The 19,938-nt window shown below is 37.2% G+C and overlaps 1 protein-coding gene across 18 annotated transcripts in view; it reads left to right on the plus strand.

The window, feature by feature from the left end:
- MAP7D2 (MAP7 domain containing 2) overlaps positions 1–19,938 on the plus strand; it is an 81,001-nt gene that overhangs the window by 27,704 nt on the left and 33,359 nt on the right. For 9 of the 18 annotated variants that reach the window (XM_087938210.1, XM_087938211.1, XM_087938212.1 and 6 more), the window contains 3 exons: positions 14,565–14,679; positions 15,392–15,487; positions 17,121–17,231. In XM_087938210.1, coding sequence (XP_087794336.1) covers positions 14,565–14,679; positions 15,392–15,487; positions 17,121–17,231 — 322 coding nt within the window. Of the gene's footprint in view, positions 1–14,311; positions 14,400–14,564; positions 14,680–15,391; positions 15,488–17,120; positions 17,232–19,938 lie in introns of those variants that run through there. The other 9 variants (XM_026714313.2, XM_026714314.2, XM_087938213.1 and 6 more) reach the window with 3 other exon arrangements.

The following is a 19,938-nucleotide window of genomic DNA, read 5'->3' on the forward strand; positions in this document are numbered from 1 at the left end:
TTTGTGCTAATGTGATTCTTGCTGCAGTTAAAATGTGTACAATAAGGTATCTTTTACCTCTACTCAAATTCCCTTTAATCATACCTAATAAAAATGTTTCGGGTTCCAATTTCTTTTTTTTTTTTTAGAAAAAAACTTTATTAATTTTACTTTTAAAAAACAACAACACAGCTACAAATTATATACAACAAAAAGACAAACAGGTCTTGGCATAGGCCAAGAGGGAAAGAGAGGAAGGCTTGAGAGAGGAAAGAGGGAAAGGTAAGGGAAGGGGGGGAAAGAGTAGGGAAAACAATTATAATAAAACCATATTTTTTGTGACTGTCTGTAAGGTCCTTTCTTCTTCAAAACTATCGTCGGCGGTGCTTTTCTTTATCTCTGCTTTGGAGGCCCTCGGCCTTAATTTTCCTAGAGGTGATCTATCTTTGGTTTAGCCAATTATACAAAGGATTCCAATTGCTATAATAGGTTGAGGATTCTTTATTTTTTAACGCTTGGGTTAGTTTGTCCATTTCGGCGCATTGTAAAATTTTCTGAATAACCATAAGTTCAGTGGGGATAGAGGGTAGTTTCCAGCACTGGGCAAATGCCAGTCTGGCCGCGGTTAAGATATGGATTGTAATATACTTTGATTTTTTGGATATTTGTTTATCAAAAATTCCTAGAAGGAAGGACTCTGGTTTGTACTCAATTTGTTCCTTGGTTATTTCCTCTAGCCAGTGCCTAATTTTTTGCCAATACTTCTGGGTTTCCTTGCATGACCACCACATGTGGAAAAAGGTACCTTCTATGTTTTGACATTTCCAACATTTGGGGCTCGTGTTGGGGTGCATCTTCGCCAATCTCGAAGGGGGCAGGTGCCATCTATAAAACATTTTATATGAATTTTCTTTATAAGCTGCTGATTTCGTGATCTTAATGTTCCTGTTCCAGATCTTTTCCCATTCTGCTAGGGTAATGCTCCGACCCACGTTTCTGCTCCATGCAATCACATTTCCTTTGACAATTTCTTGTTCTAGTTCTGTTTCTAATAAATGTTTGTAAAATTTAGATATATTTTTTTTACTCGGTCCTAATAGAATTTTGTCTAAAGTCTGTAATTTATTGTAGATTCAAAATTCCTTAATGTCTTGTTTGTATCTACTATGAATTTGAAGGTACACCCACTGATCAATTATAAATCCTCGCTCTTGTAATTCTTGTCGTGTTTTCAGCTTTCCTTGTGGGTCTAATAAATTTTCGTACTTAATCATTTTGGTTATGTCTAAATTATTAGGGTGTACTATCGCTTCCATTGGAGATAGCCAAATCGGTATTTTTAGATAAAGTTTTTTATGTACTTTTTTACAATTAGTTAATAAAGAGTCCCTGATAAGATGCCTATGGAAATATGATTGCCTGGGTTTCCCAGTTTCCCACAGAAAGGCATGCCATCCTTTCTGCATATCGTGGCCTTCTAATACTAGTGTTCTTTTGTTGGTTAGATTCACCCAATCCTTTATCCATAGTAGGGTGGCTGCCGTATGATATATTTCCCAGTTTGGCAGGGCTAACCCTCCTCTGCTTTTCGCATCTTGTAGGGCTTTTACGTTAATCCTAGCTTTTTTCCCCTGCCAAATAAATTTCAATGTTATCTTGTTTAGTTCCATAAAATTTTTTTTATTTCATTTGATTGGAATTGTCTGGAATAAATATAGAAATTTTGGCAAAATATTCATCTTAATCAAAGCAATCCTGCCCAATAAGGAAAGTTGTAATTTACTCCAGGAATCTAAGTCTTTCTTGGATTGTTGGAGAAGTTTGTCATAGTTGTTTTCTTTTAACGATTTGCTTTGTGGAGTTAGCCAAATTCCTAAGTATTTAATTTTTTTTGTCACCTGTATTCCCATTGTTGTCTCTAGCTCTTTATTCTGGTCTCCTGTTAAATTTTTAGTCATTAATTTCATTTTTCCCCTGTTTATTTTAAATCCTGCGACTTCTCCAAATCGTTCTAGTTCTTCTAATAAGTTGTGTCCTTTTTCTATGGGCTCCTCCAGAAAAAAAACCAAATCATCAGCGAAAGCCTGTAGTTTATATTCTTCTGATTTGATCCTCAGACCTCTAATTCTCAAATTTTGCCTAATGTACGTCAGAAGAGATTCTAGGGCGAATATGAAAAGCAGAGGGGAGAGAGGGCAACCCTGTCTTACCCCCTTTTCTATTTTTATCGGGCCAGTTTGTTCCCCATTTATTAGAATGTTTGCCTGTTGAGTGTGGTAAATTGTTGTGATGACATTTTCAAATCTGGTGCCAAGATTCATATTATATATTTTTTGAATTAAGAAATGCCAATTTAAATTGTCGAATGCTTTTTCAGCATCCAAGAACATAAATGCAAATTGTTTTTCCGGGTGGGCTTCATAGTATTCTGAAATGTCTATCACTGTTCTTAAATTATTCTTAATTTGTCGAAATGGGAGAAATCCATTTTGATCTTCATGGATATAAGTGTTTAAAACCTGTTTTAATCTATTGGCTATTATAGAAGAGAATAGTTTGTAATCTGCATTCAGGAGCGAAATTGGTCTGTGGTCTAGGTCCTCCTTCGGGATCAGCGAAATTAAGGCTCCCCTCCACGAGTCCGGCATCTTGGCTGCTAAGAGTACCTCATTAAATACTTCCAGCATCAATGGTCCAATTTGTTCTATGATTGTTTTGTAAAGTTCTATCGGTATCCCGTCTGGTCCTGGTGCTTTATTGTTACTTTGCTTCTCTATTGCTGACTTCAGTTCGGACCATGTTATATTTTGGTTTAATAATTCTATCTCTTCCTCTCCAATTGCTTTATCATTCGCTTCCTCCAGGTATTTCATTATTTTATCCTCACAGACTTCTTCTTTTTTGTATAATTTCCCAAAGTATTTAAAAGTGATCTCTTTTTTCTTCTCTATCTCCTCTTGCATATTGCCCCCCTCGTCCATTAATTGGTGTATCAATCTTTTTTCTTTCGTTTTCTTAAGTTTGTGGGCTAACCATCTCCCTGGCTTGTTTGCATGCTCAAAGTAGATTTGTTTAGTCATTTTCAGACTAATCTCCAATTTTTCTTGTTCCAGTAAATTTAGTTTGTGTTTAATTGTTGTTAACTGGTTCTGTATTCTTTGGTTTTTGGGGTTCTTTTGTAGTTGGGTTTCTAAATTCTTAATTTCTTGTTGTAGGTTACTTTGTTGGGCATACTTTCTTTTATTTCTCATAGCATTGTAGGAGATAGTTATTCCTCTTATAAATGACTTCTGGTGGCAGGACAGGGACGTCCAGAGGTGGAGAAGCCCAGCTGTGGCTTTTGAACACCTCTTCTCACGTTTGGAGGGATCCCCAGTGGATACACGAAACCCGTAGAGCTTCGTGTCAGAATAGAGGACCCCCCGGGTTGCTGTTTGGGGGAAGCCAACTCCCCAGCAACGAAGGAAGAGCCTCTGAGACCAGCGCGATTGAGCCAGCTGCCAGCTAATGGCGGCTCCAAAGTCCGGTCTGTCACTGAACTGACGAAGCAAAAAGTGACAGCCTGAAGGATCTGAGCAGAAAAGGGCAGAAGGACTACAAAAGCCGTGAGAGAGATCGGTCTGACTCTCCCTGTTTCATTGTGAGTAACAGTGGGGGAAGCTGGAGACAAGCGGCTAGAAAAGCAGTTTGAAAAGTGAAAGGGGGATAAATGCGGATAGAATGGCTCGACATTTAAAGTGAAAGTGTGGATTGGAGCGTTTGGAAGGAGATTGCCGAGGAGAGAAAAAGGCGGTGGGAAATTTAAGAAGCTCGGGAGTGGATTGCCATCTGGGATCAGCACCTGAGAAGACTAGAAGACTAGGAGAGGATTATAGCTGCGAAGGAGGGCAGAGCGAGCGGTAGAGAGCGAGATAGCAACGCACTGACTTTTATACGTAAGGTCCTTTCCTTTTAGCATCATTGCCTACAAAACTGATTTCTAAAGTGATCGATCTGAGGCGGACGCCCAAAGTGACTGTGGACTGACAATTGCTGGCAGAAGGGAAGAAGAAGAGGGAAGAAGAAGAAGGAAGAGACAGACGGAAGCCTGGCAAAGACTGATCGCTAAGTGCTGACAGCAATTAGTCAGCACTTCCTCCCCCTGCTCCCTTGATGCACCCAGGAGGAAAGACTATAAGACTAAAATGCCAGCCCTAACTCAGACTTGTTTTTCTATGGAACTAATCCCACAGATACGTGCCTAGTGATTCCCCAAAATTGAAAAGACCCTTTTCCTCCTGCACTCTTTCTCTCTCTCCCTTTCTTTCTTGGTCTTTCCTTTCTTTCTATAATAGTTATAAATACAAGTATAAAGGCAAACTGCTTGTTATAGTTATTAGGGTTTACTGATTAGACTCTCTTGGATATACAAAAATTTTAAGGTCTGTTAAATAGGGTTGTCTCAGATGAATTGGAACCTTAAATATTAATATACATTATAGGACAAAGGTATATATAGAGTGAGAAATTCTAGAGTTGGTTGTTTGCTTTAAACAAGTTTGATTTGATATGGTAATGATTTATTAGGGGTAAAATACAATTAACCCTGGTATATGAACTTAATATAGAGAATAATACATAATACATAATATTTGATTACATTCTATTGTATAGCATCTATTGTATAGTATTGTATAGTATCTGATAACACTTTATTGAATTGGAATTTAACTTGCCTAAATGACAGATTGGGCTGAAGAAAGAGATCTAAAATAACTTGGTGTGTAAGCTTAGCAAATAGACTTGTAATCACACTTAAAGGGCTATTACATCGAATGGTGATTTGGGATAATATTCTTAACATTGTCCAATTGCAAAAACAAATCTTATCAGAGATGACTTCCACAACAACCACGGCCCTGAAAACGGGAAGGAAGAACACCCAGACCTTGGTGACAACTCTGGCAACTGCCTCCCCAACAACGCAGAAAACTATAGAAGAGACCTTGACAGGAGAAAAACAACCGTCTGTCACTAATGCCAATCTACAAGCGACATTATTATCCCTGCAAGAATCAATGTCTAGAATGCAGGAGATTATGATTAGGAATCACAATGAGACCAGAGCCGATATTAGCGAACTGAAGGAAGAAATGGGTAAATTAAAAGAGGAGATGAGAGCAGATATACAGAGAGTTGAAGATAAGGTTGGGACAATGCAATTGGCCATGGAAAGAACTGAATTAAAAATAAAAGAAATAGAGAGGAGGACAGAACAAGCGGAGAGGAACCTAGAAAGGACTGAGGAAGACTTTAAAAATGTTAATAGAGAAATGGAAGATTCCTTGGTCCAACTTGAGATGGACAGAGCAGCTGCATACCTAAGGTTCCAAAACGTGGAGGAATCCAAAAATGAAGAACTATAGCAATTAATGGCAGGTTTGTTGGCTGAACTAGTTGAAAAAGAGAAAGATGACTTACTCAAAGAATTCGATGAAATCTATAGGGTGAACACCAGTTACGCAAGGCGTCACAATTGCCCAAGGGAGATCCATATCCGCTTTTCAAGAAGATGCGTGAGAGACCTAATACTTAGAAAGGCCAGAGATGAGAGAATATTATATAAGGGCAAAGAGATCATAGTTCTTAAGCAGATTCCAAGAAAAGTGAGGGCCATAAGGCAAGAATATAAATTTTTAGCCAATTACTTAAATAAAAACGAAATCTCATTCAAATGGCTAATCCCAGAAGGGATGCTAATATCGTGGAAGGGAAGAAAAATTAAAATAGATTCAATAGAACAAGCACAAGACTTCCTAGAACAGCTAACAACCACGGTGGATCAACACACTAGGGAGGAAACCCAAAGGAACATGCAGGAAGATCGTAACCGCCATAGGAACAAAGAAGAAAGATCTGTCCAAACTCAAGGGAAAGACAACTTACAACAAGAAAGAGAAGAAACAACCCCATATCAACCACAAGAAGAGAGCCGTATAGTTACGAGACAAAAAGTGAGGCAGACTTAAGTAAATGGACGAAGGAAGGAAAATTCTTTCCATTAATATTAACGGCCTAAATTCAAGAGCTAAAAGGAAAAGGATTCTAACCAAACTAATAAAACAAAACGTTGATATAATTTGCATACAAGAAACACACATTAGGAAAAGTGAGGAGAAATTCCTAGATTGTCCGAAACTGGGAAAATTATTTACAGCACCAGCAGATAAACACAAAAAGAAAGGTATTGCAATCTATGTGAGAGATGACTTAAATGCGGAGTTAATCTGGGCGGACCCTGAAGGAAGAACTCTGGTGGTACAAATCTCGATTAATGGCATTACATTTTTACTGGTAGTAATCTATGCCCCAAATGATGATCAAGGTAAATTTTTTAAACATCTCCACCAAAAAATAATAGATTTTGAAAATGGCAATATTTTCCTGATTGGCAATTTTAACTCTATTGCTGACTACCGGAAGGATCATAGTAACAGGAGTAAGAACAAAAAAGGAAATAGAGAATTCTCTAAGCCATGTAAGGATATGATGAATGAAATGAATCTGGTAGATATCTGGAGAAAATTAAACCCCCAAAAAGAACAGTTTACTTATTATTCTAACCCACACAAAATTTGGACAAGAATAGATATGGCTTGGATAAACGGTGATTTAATTAATGAAATTAAAGATAGCGAAATCTTACCAAATGACTGGGCTGACCACAACCCAATTCAAATAACCTGGAGAGGTAGAAGAAAACCAAAGAAAAGATGGACTCTTAACACTCATTTAATAAAAGAAGAAGAATATACTAACAAACTGAAAGAAGAACTGAACTTCTTCTTAAAGGAAAATAATAATGATCTAACTTCGAAACAAAATATCGGGTTCCAATTTCAATTTATATTTCTGAAGTGTTTCTTTCGTATGCCGGACCATGCGTTCTGCAAGTCCATTCGATGATGGATGTCCAGGTGCCGAGAGGGCATGTTGTATTTCATTTTGTGCTAGGAATCCTTCAAAGTGTGTGGCTGTGAATTGAGGCCCATTGTCAGATACTATTAAATCCAGAAGGCCGTGTGTTGCAAAAAGTTTCCTTAGGGTCCTTATGACTGCGTCTGTCGTTGTGGACTGCATAATACTGACTTCCAGCCATTTAGAATATGTGTCCACTATAATAAAAAAATGTGTGTCCCTTTACTGGCCCTGCGAAATCGACATGTATCCTTGACCAGGGTCCCCTGGGTGTTTCCCACTCATGGATAGGCACTATGGGGAGTGCTGGTCGGTTTTCTGACAAACCCAGCAGGCGGATACCCAGGCCTCTATTTCTTTATCCATTCCTGGCCACCACACATAGCTCCTTGCTAGGGATTTCATTTTAACCATCTCCGGGTGCCCTGCATGCAACATTTCCATTATATCGTCCCTTAAAATGTCCGGAATTATGATCCCCACACAATACAGACGCTTCTACTGCTGATGCTTCTTCGATGGCTTCCTTTAGTATTATTTTTGGTTTTGTTAGGAGGCGGCTCCTAAGTGTCATATCCCTGAGTCCTTGGACTACGCGATCCCTCATTGCTTTCTCCACGTTCAGGAACTCACATGCTATGGCAATGTTCCTCAGGCTCACGACAAAATCAATGATACTCTCTCCTTCCTTCTGGTCTCTCTGGAAGAACTTTTGTCTTTTAACTAAACTAGATACTGGGGGACTGTCATGGGCCCTCAGAAGTCTCCCTAAATCTGTCCAGGCCATTGTTTTTACGTCGCTCAGGGCAGCGAGAGTTTTAGCCATTTTGAATACAGTGGGGCCGCAATGCATGAGGAAGATGGCTTGTTTCTTCTGTTCCATAATATACCTCAGGTCACAGCTTTCCAGGAACATCTGGAATCGATTGACATAGGATTCACAATCCTCAGTCGTTGGGTCAAACTGTGCAGGTGGCGTATTATTTCCGGCCATGTTGTGTTCTTTGATCGGCTAGTTAGCCACATTGCTCTGCTTCTCTCATAATCCCACCTTCGTTGCCAGTGTTAAATCATGGGCAAGAGAAAATGCGGGAGGCTCTGATTGTTTACTCCTGTTTATTGCATTGTTCAGAACAAAGAACAGCAGTCGTGGTAGCTCCTTTTACAGTGGAGCTGATACAGCTACAACTAGTGATGGGTCTTTAATTTCCTGCCACTGCGGACCAACCAATCAGAGGTCCTTATGTAAATATCTAACAATTAATGTCAGGGCAACAGTGGCTCATGTGGTAAGACACTAGGCTTCCCACCGCTGAGGTCAGCAGCTCGGTGGTTCGATTCTCATGAGTGAATAAACTGCGGAGGGACAAGAAAGGAGCCCCCCCATCACCTACTGGCATTCAGGTGTCCCGCGGTAAAGATAACACCGCCTGAAAAAAATTGTTTCACAGAGCCAGCCAGCAACCTCAGTGATCCCTGGCTAACACATGCCATATACTAAATAAATATGGGTAAATGTATAGCACAGTATTTTAAATGCTTCCACTTCACCCTGAAATATATTTCTGGGAGAAGGAATTTTCTAGCCCTATCGAGGATGCCACAATACAATAATAGACGGAGAGATGTGGTTCACAGAGATCACTACATATCTACAGAAATGCACATGATCAAAGATGAAAGCCCTCCAGAATGTATATGGGTCAATATAAAAGGGAAAAAATGACATTGCCATTGGTGTATATTACAGGCCACCCAAACAATCAGAAGAAATAGATGAACTCTTTGCCAACCAGTTAACAAATGTATATAGGAAGCTTATCACAGTAATAATGGGAGACTTTTAACTATCCAGTTATCAACTGGGAGATCAAACAAGATTCTTAACCAATCTAGTTGACAACTATATCATTCAAAAGGTAGAGAAGGAAACTAGAGGGATAGCCATACTGGACTTAATTCTTACAAACAGAGAAGAAGTGATAGAGGGAGTTGAAAGTGCAGGAACCTTGGGTGAGAGTGACCATGTCATACTAGAATTCAACATAGCACAAAGATAAGCAATGGAACACTAGCAATAGTAAAAGCACTTAGACTTATATACTACTTTATAGTGCTTTACAGCCCTCGCTAAGTGGTTTACAGAGTCAGCATGTTGCCCCTAACAATTTGGGTCCTGATTTTACCCACCTTGAAAGGATGGAAGGCTGAGTCAACCTTGAGCCTGGTGGGGTTCAATCTGCCAAATTGCAGTAGGAGTAGCTTGCAGTACTGCACTCCAACCACAGCGCCACCAAGGCTCTATAATGATACTAGAGTCGCAGACTTTAAAAGAGTTGATTTTAACAAGCTCAGAGAGAACTTGAGAAAGATTCCTTGGGTGAAAATCCTGAAGGAGAAAACAAGAATCTTGGGAAACTCTGAAAAATATGATCATAAAACCACAGTCTAGCACAATACCACTGCAAAAGATAAACAAGAAATCCAAGGAGAAACCAGCATGGCTGCACAGAGATCTCACTGACAAACTGAAAGACAAAAAGGACAAGTACAAAAAATGGAAAGAGGGACACACAACTAATAGCCAGAATCTGCAAAGACGAAGTCAGGATAGCAAAGGCTCAGAATGAACAAAGACTTGCAACAAAAGGCAAAGGTAATAAAAAAAAGTTTCTTCCAAAATATAAATAACAAGAAAAAAATCAAGAAAACAGTCCATCCACTAAAGAGAGAAGATGGCAAAGAAGTAACAGGCAACAAAGAGACAGCAGAACTGCTTAACTCATTCTTTGCATTGGTCTTCATGCAAAAAGAAACTATAGCCCAGCCTACCAAAAACATAACTGTAAAGTTAAGAAATTAAAGTTAAAATAAACCAAAAAATAGTAAGAGAACACCTGTCTGACAGGGATGGGATCCGACTGGTGTAACTACCAGTTCGGTGATTTACGTTTCGGAAGTTCTGGGAACTTCATCAATGAAGCCTTACAAGAAGAGACTGCCATTTGTTAGAAATGGTGTAGAGTCTCCTGCTTGGGTGAGGGGTTGTACTAGATGACCTCCAAGGTCCCTTCCAACTTTGTTAATCTGAATTTCTAATCTGGATTGTTTGACAAAGTCACTAAATTAGTAGACCAGCGAAATGCTGTGGACATAGTATACTTAGATTTCAGTAAGGCATGTGACAAAGTAGACCACAATCTACTTCTTGGTAAGCTCGAAAATGTGGAATAGACAACATCACAACCAGATGGATTTGTAGATGGCTGAAAAACAGTACTCAACAACTAGTCCTTATTGGTACTACATCTATATGGAAAGAACTAAGCAATGGGGTATCACAAGGCTCTGTCTTAGGCCCAGTACTCTTCAATATTTTTATAATTAGATGAGGGAATAGAAGGGAAACTCGACAAATTTGCAGATGATATGAAACTGGCAGGAACAGCCAACATCCCAGAAGACAAACTCGGGATCCAAAAAGATCTTGACAAATGTGAAAAAAGGGCCCTATTCAACAAAATGAATTTTAATGTGGAGAAACATGGTGAGACATGGCTCAAAAACAGTAATTGTGAGAGGGGCCTTGGAGTCTTAGTGGATGATCATTTGAATATGAGCCAGCACTGTACAGCAGCAGCCAAAAAAACTAACACAATCCTGGGTTGTATAAACAGAGGCATAGACTCAAGATCACATGAAGTATTAGTGCTGCTTTACAAAACCCTAATAAAGACCACATCTGGAATACTGCAACCAGTTTTGGTCACCATACTACAAAAAACAGTGGTGGTTTCAAATTAACCTACCATGGTTGCTGAAAATGTGACTGTGCACGCATGCGCGTGCGCACAGCTTCTGCAAGGCTTGACAGAGCAGCATTTCGAGGCCTGCTCCACTCCATCTCTGCTCTCCAGGGCAGTGGCTGCTTCTCTCCGCTGCTGCTCTTGCTCGGAGAGCAGACTGCAATTTAGCAGCTGTCAGCCACCGCATTGGGTCCTCTAAGTCCTATCCAGAAAGCAGTGCAGCAGCATGCATTGCTTACCTTTGGTGAGCCGAGGAGGCAAGGCGTGGAGGCAAGTTGTGATTGGTTCTATGAGAGCGCGCTTCACACAGGTGCAGTGCAGCACTCAAAGACCACCCTCAGTATCAGCGTTGGTGAGGTGAGCTGCTTTTTTAGATCAGCTGAGACACGGCAATACTCTCTGATGCACAAATCAGCTGAGCTAAAAATCAGGAGAATTTAGCCTTATTTAGGGCAGGAAAGGGCAAGGGTGGGGGCAGGTGGGCTGGGCCAGCCAGAGGTGGTATTTCCCAGTTCTCCAAACTACTCAAAATTTACATTACCGGTATGTCTGAACTGGTCCAAACCAGCTGAATGCCATCTCTGACAAAAAAGATGTTGAGACTTTGGAAAAAGTTCAGAGAAGAACAATTAAGATGATTGAAGGCCTGTAGACTAAACCATATGAAGAATGGCTGCAAGTTTTGGGTCTGGCTAGTCTAAAGAAAAGAAGAATTGGAGTGCGATGATAGCAACATTCAAGTATTTCAGGGGCTGCCACAAAGAAGAGGGGGTCAAATTATTCTCCAAAGCACCAGAGAGCAGGATAAGAAACAATGATTGGAAACTAATCAAAGAGAGAAGCAACCTGGAATTAAGGAGAAACTTCCTAATAGTGAGGACAATTAACATGTGGAACAGCTTGTCTTCAGAAATTGTGAGTGCTCCATCACCAGATGTTTTTAAGAAGAGATTAGAGCCAAAGGTGTCAAAGTTGATTTCATTGAGGGCCACATCAGAGTTGTGTTTTACCTTGGAGGGCTGGGATGGGCATGGCCATGGTGGGCGTTCGACACAGGCTCATGATGCACTTTTCCCCCTTTGCATTCAAAACAGCTATTCCAGACAAAGGCAGATTTACTTTCTGGCATAAATAGTCTCAATTCTATAATGTAGACATTAAAAGACATGTAGAATTCCCAGCTGCTATGGGGCCTTGACTCTGATATAAGAGCAGATCTGAATATGTGCATAATATTGTAGGAACAGAGATGTTCAAAAGCCTAATGTGAGTTAAGACAAACAACATCCAGGGTATTACATTTATACTTACTAGGCTGAATTATAAATTAACATTTGGAACCTTGAAATACTTTTAAACAAAACAGTTCATTACTCTTTAATTCATCCATATCTCCTTGTTTGTCTTCTTTATGTATTAATCTGTCTGCCTTATTTCTGGCAGACAGAAATATTTCTCCATCTACAAATAACAAAATTGTATACTCTTCGTTGCTGCTTGGGCAATATCAGCTCAAATTTCCTTTTCCCTGTTGAATCTGTTCTTTGAAATATTAACTAACTCTATGTAGAATATTTTAGGTGACCCTCCCATTTTTAATGTAATAGAGTTCTTTGAAAACATTAATATTTTATTCCAGATATCCATTGTAAAGAAGAACATTGTACAATGCAACAAAATCATCACAATATATTGCTAAATGTCTAGGATAAGGTTTCTTCTTAAGAGATGTAATACAGAAACAGTCAGGCTTTGTGAAGATATAACATTTTCCATTATCTGCTTTGTGTTTTTTGTCTTCACATTGCAGGTAGTTGTGACTTTAAATTCAGATACTTGAAGTTTTCCAGTTTGGGCTGTATTCTTATTTTTTTTAAAAGGTTAACTTTAATTTATCTTATTCATCAAAATAAGACTCGTCACAACCAGTGTTTCTGACTAATTCTTGTTCAGAATTTAAAGTATTAAATTGATACTTGAAAATTGAAAACTGATTCCTGTTAACCCAACATAAAAATATACAAAGAAATTATACTGGTGTAATATAGACTTCTTCATTCTCCACCTGAATGTGTAAATTATTGTTCGGGAATCAGGCTTAGATCATGCTTTATCACTCAATTAAACACTCCTGCCCTCCACTTTTTTTTTTGTAATAGAATAGTCAAAGGTCACTTCTACTTCAGATCTCACCCAGGAAACCAGTGTTAAATGACACCCATCATTGAAATTTTCTCAGTGGAGTTTGGGATGTCAATCAACTCATCATTTTTTTTTGGGGGGGGGGCAATTTACCCACACATAGGCATAGCAGCCAGCCAGACAACAGTCTTGTGGCAGTTTAAAGATAGATATGTGTATTATTACATATATTATCTTTTTAGGATCAGTAAAGATTCTCCACCATTAATCAGGACCTTTCCTTAAAGACTTGAAAATACCCTTGGGCTTAGCCACTTTCTTGAAGCCTTAATAGTCCCCTGTGGGAATTTTTTTTGTATATTTTTGTATGAACAGGAGTTGGTGTGAAGCTATTACAAAGATAAATGAACAGATGCCCTGGGTTCATAATGTTAGTTAGTATAAAAAGAAAACATTATGATTGTTGAGATCTGTATTGGTAACCTCTATTTATATGGATGCAAATGAATGGTGCTCAACATCATATCTGAGTAGATTTATCCACAAAATAAATCCATGGCATCCTGCAGCTCTGTGCCAGCCAAAAACAGCCTACCTACGGCACCCCATGGTGTGGTTTTGGCCTCCTTCAGCAGTCTGCTGGCCCAAAACAGGCTGTGCATGGCCTTACCAGGGGCTATTTTGGCCGGCAGAGGCACAGTGGGTCAGTCCTTTGATATTTCCAGGCTAGCCTCGCAGGTCAGATCTAAGTACCCCATGGACCAGATTCAGCCCACGGGCCTTCAATTTGACACCCCTGGATTAGATAGTCACTTGTCTGAAACGATATAGGTTCTCCTGCTTGAGCAGGGGGCTGGACTAGAAGACCTCCAAGGTCCCTTCCAAATTCTATTCTATTCTATTCTTATTCCTATTCCATTCCACACACATATATACACATCTACCTCTTTGTCTGTCTGTCTGTCTATCTAATCTAAAATAATCTAATCTAATCTAATCTATCACATCCCAGAATGCAATCAAGTTTGGGAAATGGATTTGGGGAAATGGGGAACAGGAAGATGACTGTGCATTATGCTCAGTGGGATAATATAAAAAATATGAAGAAAATTGGTGAAACAAAAGGGTAGAATGTTTTTATCCCCAACCTATCCAGTTTAATAGGAATTTATTTAGTAGAGAGATAATAAGAATAACTAGAAATAATATTTTTAGTTGCATTTTGGATTTTGTTCTTAAATATTGAAACTGATTAAAATAAGGAAATCTTTGTGAGATTGGAGAGAATTACAGTAATCAAGTTTGTACATTGAAAGGAAAAAGCATAGCTCTGCTGAGATGACAGAGTGACCACTTCTCATGCATTATTCTTAAACAAATTAAGTCCAGACAGTCACGCAGTAGCAGTACTGCCAGCAGAGACAGATGCTGGAGGTGATCTAACTTGTATTACTAACTTCAGCCTCTGTAGCAACCTTAAGAGTAACTGCAGACAAAGGATATTTATATTCAGAGGTGAGTGGATATGATGCAAATCCTAATTTCTTTTAGCAGTGCTGATAATAAAAATGTTAAATATATGTACTGTCAGAATCAATCGTTTATTTAAATATGCTTTTTAGATGAGGGCTGATTTAAAAACAAAACAAAACACCATGACATTGCATGAATTGTTTATAGGAACGATTAGAAGCAATGATGCGGCGCTCCAAGGAACGAAGTCAGCAGCTAGAGCAGAAACAGAAGAGGTGGTCGTGGGGAGGAGGACTGGCTTCAGGCTCAGGCGACAGAGATGGTAGGTGAGACTGACTGGCTGCATTGCAGATTTTAAACTGAAATACTTGAGTTGAAAAGAAAGCTGCAGAATTCCTCCTCTGTATAGAATACTATAGAGTATGAGAAAGAGTCAAGGGCATCATTCATGAAGTATTTTCTATGGCTTATTACGTTTTACATTTTGATTCTTTCTTAAAAGTTAGGTATGCCAGAGCATCAGTGCAGATAATATTAGAAAAGAAATAAATGCAATAGAAATAAATCATGTTAATATCACTAGCCATCAGCTTTGTATAATTTTGCAGCAGGTATTTTTTTAATTCCAGATGCTCATAAAAGCTCAGGGGAGTTCTTCATGACTGTGCAATATTTTCAGCAAAAAATGAATAGCATTGGCTAAGCATTTGCTTAAATTAAACCATCCATCATATTCTGCTTTTTATGATTTTTGAAAAAACTGATATTTTTAATTCATCAGCTTTTTCCAGTAAGTTTTGATAAAATATTTTCTTTAATTATAAACAGTGCCTGATTAGTCTAACCCTTATCAAAATTAAATGATTTTGTATTAATATTTTATTGTAAAAGTAGACATGCTAGGCATCATGAGGATAGTCTAGTAATATTTCTGTAAACATACACCATTAACATTCTTGTATTATTGGGTTTTCAAGCTTGATGTAATTGTCATCTTTTTTGCTCTGGTTTTTTTCTTTCTTTCTGTGATGTAGGTGAATCAGAAAATGCCCCACCCCTTCTAGGTTTAGCTGTCAACACTCTTCTTCCAGACCCTGTGGTTTCAATTGTTGCTGCTGAACCCTACAATGGTATTTGAGAAACTCCCAGTGCCATTGTGTTGTTTATCACTATAACATATCCACTAATCTTGTCCTTCCCTTAATGGCTGTGTTCTCTGTTATTTCAATTACATCTATAACAGCATTCTTATTGGAAATTCAGGGCCAATTCTCCCAAGTGCTATTGTTGCCCTTTTTTCATTTACATATCCCATTAAAATAAATGGAAATTGTGCAGCAGGAGGGCTTGGTGAATTGCACATAAGCACCTCACTGTATTTGTCAGTTCTGTCATATTGAGGTGAAACATACTCAGCATTTCAGCATCACTGATATTTCAAAAAAATTTTCCATTAGCATTTGACCTGTTCATCTCCTTTGTCCACCTGTGGGGTCCACGTGTGTGTTCATGTATCATATATGAGACTACAGATGAAAAATAAGTAGAAAAACAACTTACTGAAAATATTTCAATTACACAGTATATATATATAAGCACTAATGTTATTTTGAAGCAGTAGAAATAAGAACAACAATATCTTATTTTGCTGCCTCGCATGTATACTAAGTATATTAAAACTTAATATATTTAAATGTCCAGGTACAAATAGTTCACTTATAGCTCAAATTGTCTTTCAATTATGTATTTAGCTTAATTATTAAAATTAATTTGCATGTGTTTTTATGTAGAAGGTTGCCTCTGCTTAATAACATACACATAGGAGCGGAAGATACATTTGTTCATTTTGTCTTTTCCTATGGCGTATCAGAGCAATTTTCCATACATTAAAAGAGGAAGTAGAGCTGTACCCAATGACAGCCATTAATCTTACTTTTGCTAATAGATACATGAATATGGATCTCTAATCAGACAGGCCTATTTTATATAGATTTCAGCAGAATTCAGAATCACATTCTTCCAAGGTCATGTCTGTACATAGCACAGTGTATGTGTTCAGTGTCTGTGTGTCACAGAATATAGAAAAGACACCAATGTGAAGTAATGATTTATTTCAAAATATGTCATACATGAAGGGATTCACATTGTTTCCAACATTCTCACTTTTGGAACTGTTTTTAACAATGATAGAGAAACGTAGGAGTTTTATAACTAAGAATAAAATCATGAGCCATAGCAGTATGATTAAGAAGCAGAAGCTGTATAAATATGAGCTTGATTTGGGGGGATTAGATAAATAACTTTACAATATGTATTAACTTTTAGACTCATCAAAGATGGGGAGTTCCATGGAATGAAAATTTGTTCTAGGAAGGTATATGATTGGGTTTAAAGTGGGGAATTCAGAATAAGAAGCGTTGTTAAAAAATTTTCACTAGACACTGTATAAGTGTTAAGATGTAACCAATAGAGTATATTAATTAATTGATTAAATATATCAGTGTTTTGAAATAATATTTATTAATTGTTAAATTGATAGGTTTTGCGTAGGCAGGTTTCAAAAAACAGATAAGAATCCAAATGAACTAAATTTAAATTGAAATGTTGATTTTTTTTTTAAGGAGAAAACCTTAAAGTAAAGCTTATAATATGGCCAGACAGATGTGCTTCATTCTTTGTCCTGACCCATTCTAAAGATCCATGGTAACAAAATGTTTAGCATTGCGGAATGAATATAAATCTCTTCAATGCATTTCTCTGCAGCATGTGACAAACTTTCAGTTTCTACAATGAATCTGCCAAAGCAAATGGAGTCACCTATCAATAAACGTCTTTCCTCCTCCATAGCAACAATAACTTATTCCATTGATAAAGGCAAGTGAATGTGCTGCTCATTGTTGCCACAGAAATATCCTCTATTTTTAGTTCCAAGGCATTCCTTCCTCTTTTTATCTGCCTGTTTTCCCCCCTCCCACTTTTCTTCCTTACTGTTCTTTTTTTTCAATCAGTTTAATCTTTTGATAAATAGGACAAAAGTCACTGTGATGCTGAAAATGTATCTTCGGAGGAACCAAGACTGCTATAATTACATGTTTATCATTAGTCATTTCAAAAATTTTAATCACATTTTAAAGTATTTCTAGTTTATATCTAGTTCATAACAGAGTTAGTAGAGAATGCATATTATATGTTACTGAGCTATTGCTTTAAGAGCACCAGGTAGAACATCGCAACTAGGACAAGACGAGAAGACAAGAGCCTTGCTGACTTGTCTCTTGACCAAGGGATAAGACAGACAGACTGCACGTGCATACCCATATATACACATACACAAAAATACACACAAACTTTGTTACATAAGTGAACAGGACCTACCTTGTACCTGTCCTTTGGAATCAGTATAGTTTTGGATTTCAATCACAAAAAACTGTACTAATGGAAGAACTATACTGAGGATTTTCCAATAGCCGACTTTCCCTTCTGACATTTTTTTCTACCAGCAAAATGGCTTGAGAGTATTTTCCTAACTCATTGCAATTGTGTGGAAAAGAAGACAGAATTGTGCTGTAACGGTGTATTTTTCTTTTAAAAACTGAAACATTTTAAACTTCCATATATAACTGCTCATCTAAAATGTTGTTACCATTATTACATCTATTATATACTGTATACAAAAAAAAGGAGATTCTTCCAGTATTCATGTACTGGAGTTAAATATAGTGCAAAATGGCACTTGCTTTCAAGTGAAATATAAATAGTGTGGTATCTAAGAAATTGCATTTAGAAATAGATTTTTTTCCAAAATATAAGGTTTTGTACAAGGCACAGTTTCCCATCTTAAGCTGAGGATAATAATGCCCTTCTTAAAGGATTGTAATAAGAATTGCAACAAGGCATGAATATAAACTTAAAATATTCTGAAGAGTTGTATAATTTCTTAAAATGCTTTGGATTCAAATTGTTCAGCCATTTTTATAAATAATGTTAAATAATATAAAATATATTTTCTGTGTAGTTGCTTTTATAGTGGTTAATATAACAAAAAGTACTAAATGCTCAATTATTTTATTTGTGGGACAACTTTGGATAGAATGTAAACAAGAATTTTGTTTTAAACCCCTGCTTTCACACTTTTAGATTTCTTCTATGGTCAGGTGGCACCAGATAAGCAGGCATCTTTTCAGGAGTTAGGATTCAGATGTTCCGTTTGAGTAAAGTAACACTTGAAATAACTGTAACTGATTAGAAGAAAGCAACTAATAATTTCATTGTGGTATTATTTGTGCTTGATGGCAAGACTGTTAAGACAGAGCTTGTCTGGTTATTTTAGTGTTGAGGCTAGTGTATAAATTCAGTTTGTATATATAGTAGCAGGTTGAATTGAAACTGCATGAGCTCTTCTCATGGTACAATGCCAGACAGAATATATTTTGGAAAGATCTCAACTCAACCTTGAGAGAAAAGAAAGTAACCAAATGAGGAAGAATTTGTGATACAGATCTCTTTTGTACATGTGTTATGCAAATTTGAAGTCTATAAGTCTTGCATTTGAGACTAGATGTAATTAATTCAGATTGTTCATCCTCCGATAGAATTGGATAGTTATTAATGTGTTATTACAGAAAAGGACTTAGAAAAATATGTTAGCAATAATTTCTTTTTCTTTCACCACCTTCAAGAATTTAGGTATGCACTTATAGGCGCTTTCTATTTTTCACTGATGTTTATAGAATTTCTATCTAAATATGCTTCTTACTAATTCTGTGCACTTGATTTCACTCAACCGGTGACTATGTGCTGATTGAAATAAAATTCAGTCTTCTGCATGATATTTGTTCTGAAATTATCTTTTTCTATTCTATTTTCTGAGACGTTTTCACCAATAATTCTTCATTTATTAACTGTGGCTTAAAGCATATTTCTTCTGACCTTCACATATAATTGAATTCTAAAATTCATATGGAATTTGCACTGTAGCATATCTGCTGTTACCAGGCCAATGGCAAAATTCACAAAGAAGAAGTCTGTACGTCTTAAGACCATTAATAAAAAAATGGCAGAATATAAAGATTGAACAAAACATAATTTGAATATTTTTTACTAAATAAAGCAGATTCTTAAATTTGAATTTAAGGCCCAAACAAAATAACTCTCTCATGCTCCTTCCTGATCACCTGTGTTTAGAATATCACACAAGAGTATACCAATCAATATATAACCCAAATTTCAATGTATCTATCAAAGATGATAGAACATTTAATATTGTAGGTAAGAACTTAATTGGCTAACCATAAAATTATACTTTTGATTATTGTTTCATAAATTCAATTCAGGAAGAAACTCTCAATCCTCTTTGGTAATAAAGTGTTTGCCATTTATGTCTAATTCTAATAGATGCTAATACAGTAATTTAATATATTTATTTGATTGACCAAGACCTAAACGTTTTTTGTGGGAGAATTAAATCAAAGGTTTTGAATTTTAAACTATGTTTAGCTTTATTTTTTGTTGTAATTGTTTATTTATTTTGTATATCTTGTTTATTTTTATGTTTAGTTGCACATTTTAAAAGTGGTTATTC

The sequence above is a fragment of the Pseudonaja textilis genome, chromosome 8, assembly GCF_049901715.1.
Source record: "Pseudonaja textilis isolate UNSWEBS1 chromosome 8, rPseTex1.2, whole genome shotgun sequence".
NCBI classification, from domain to species: domain Eukaryota; kingdom Metazoa; phylum Chordata; class Lepidosauria; order Squamata; family Elapidae; genus Pseudonaja; species Pseudonaja textilis.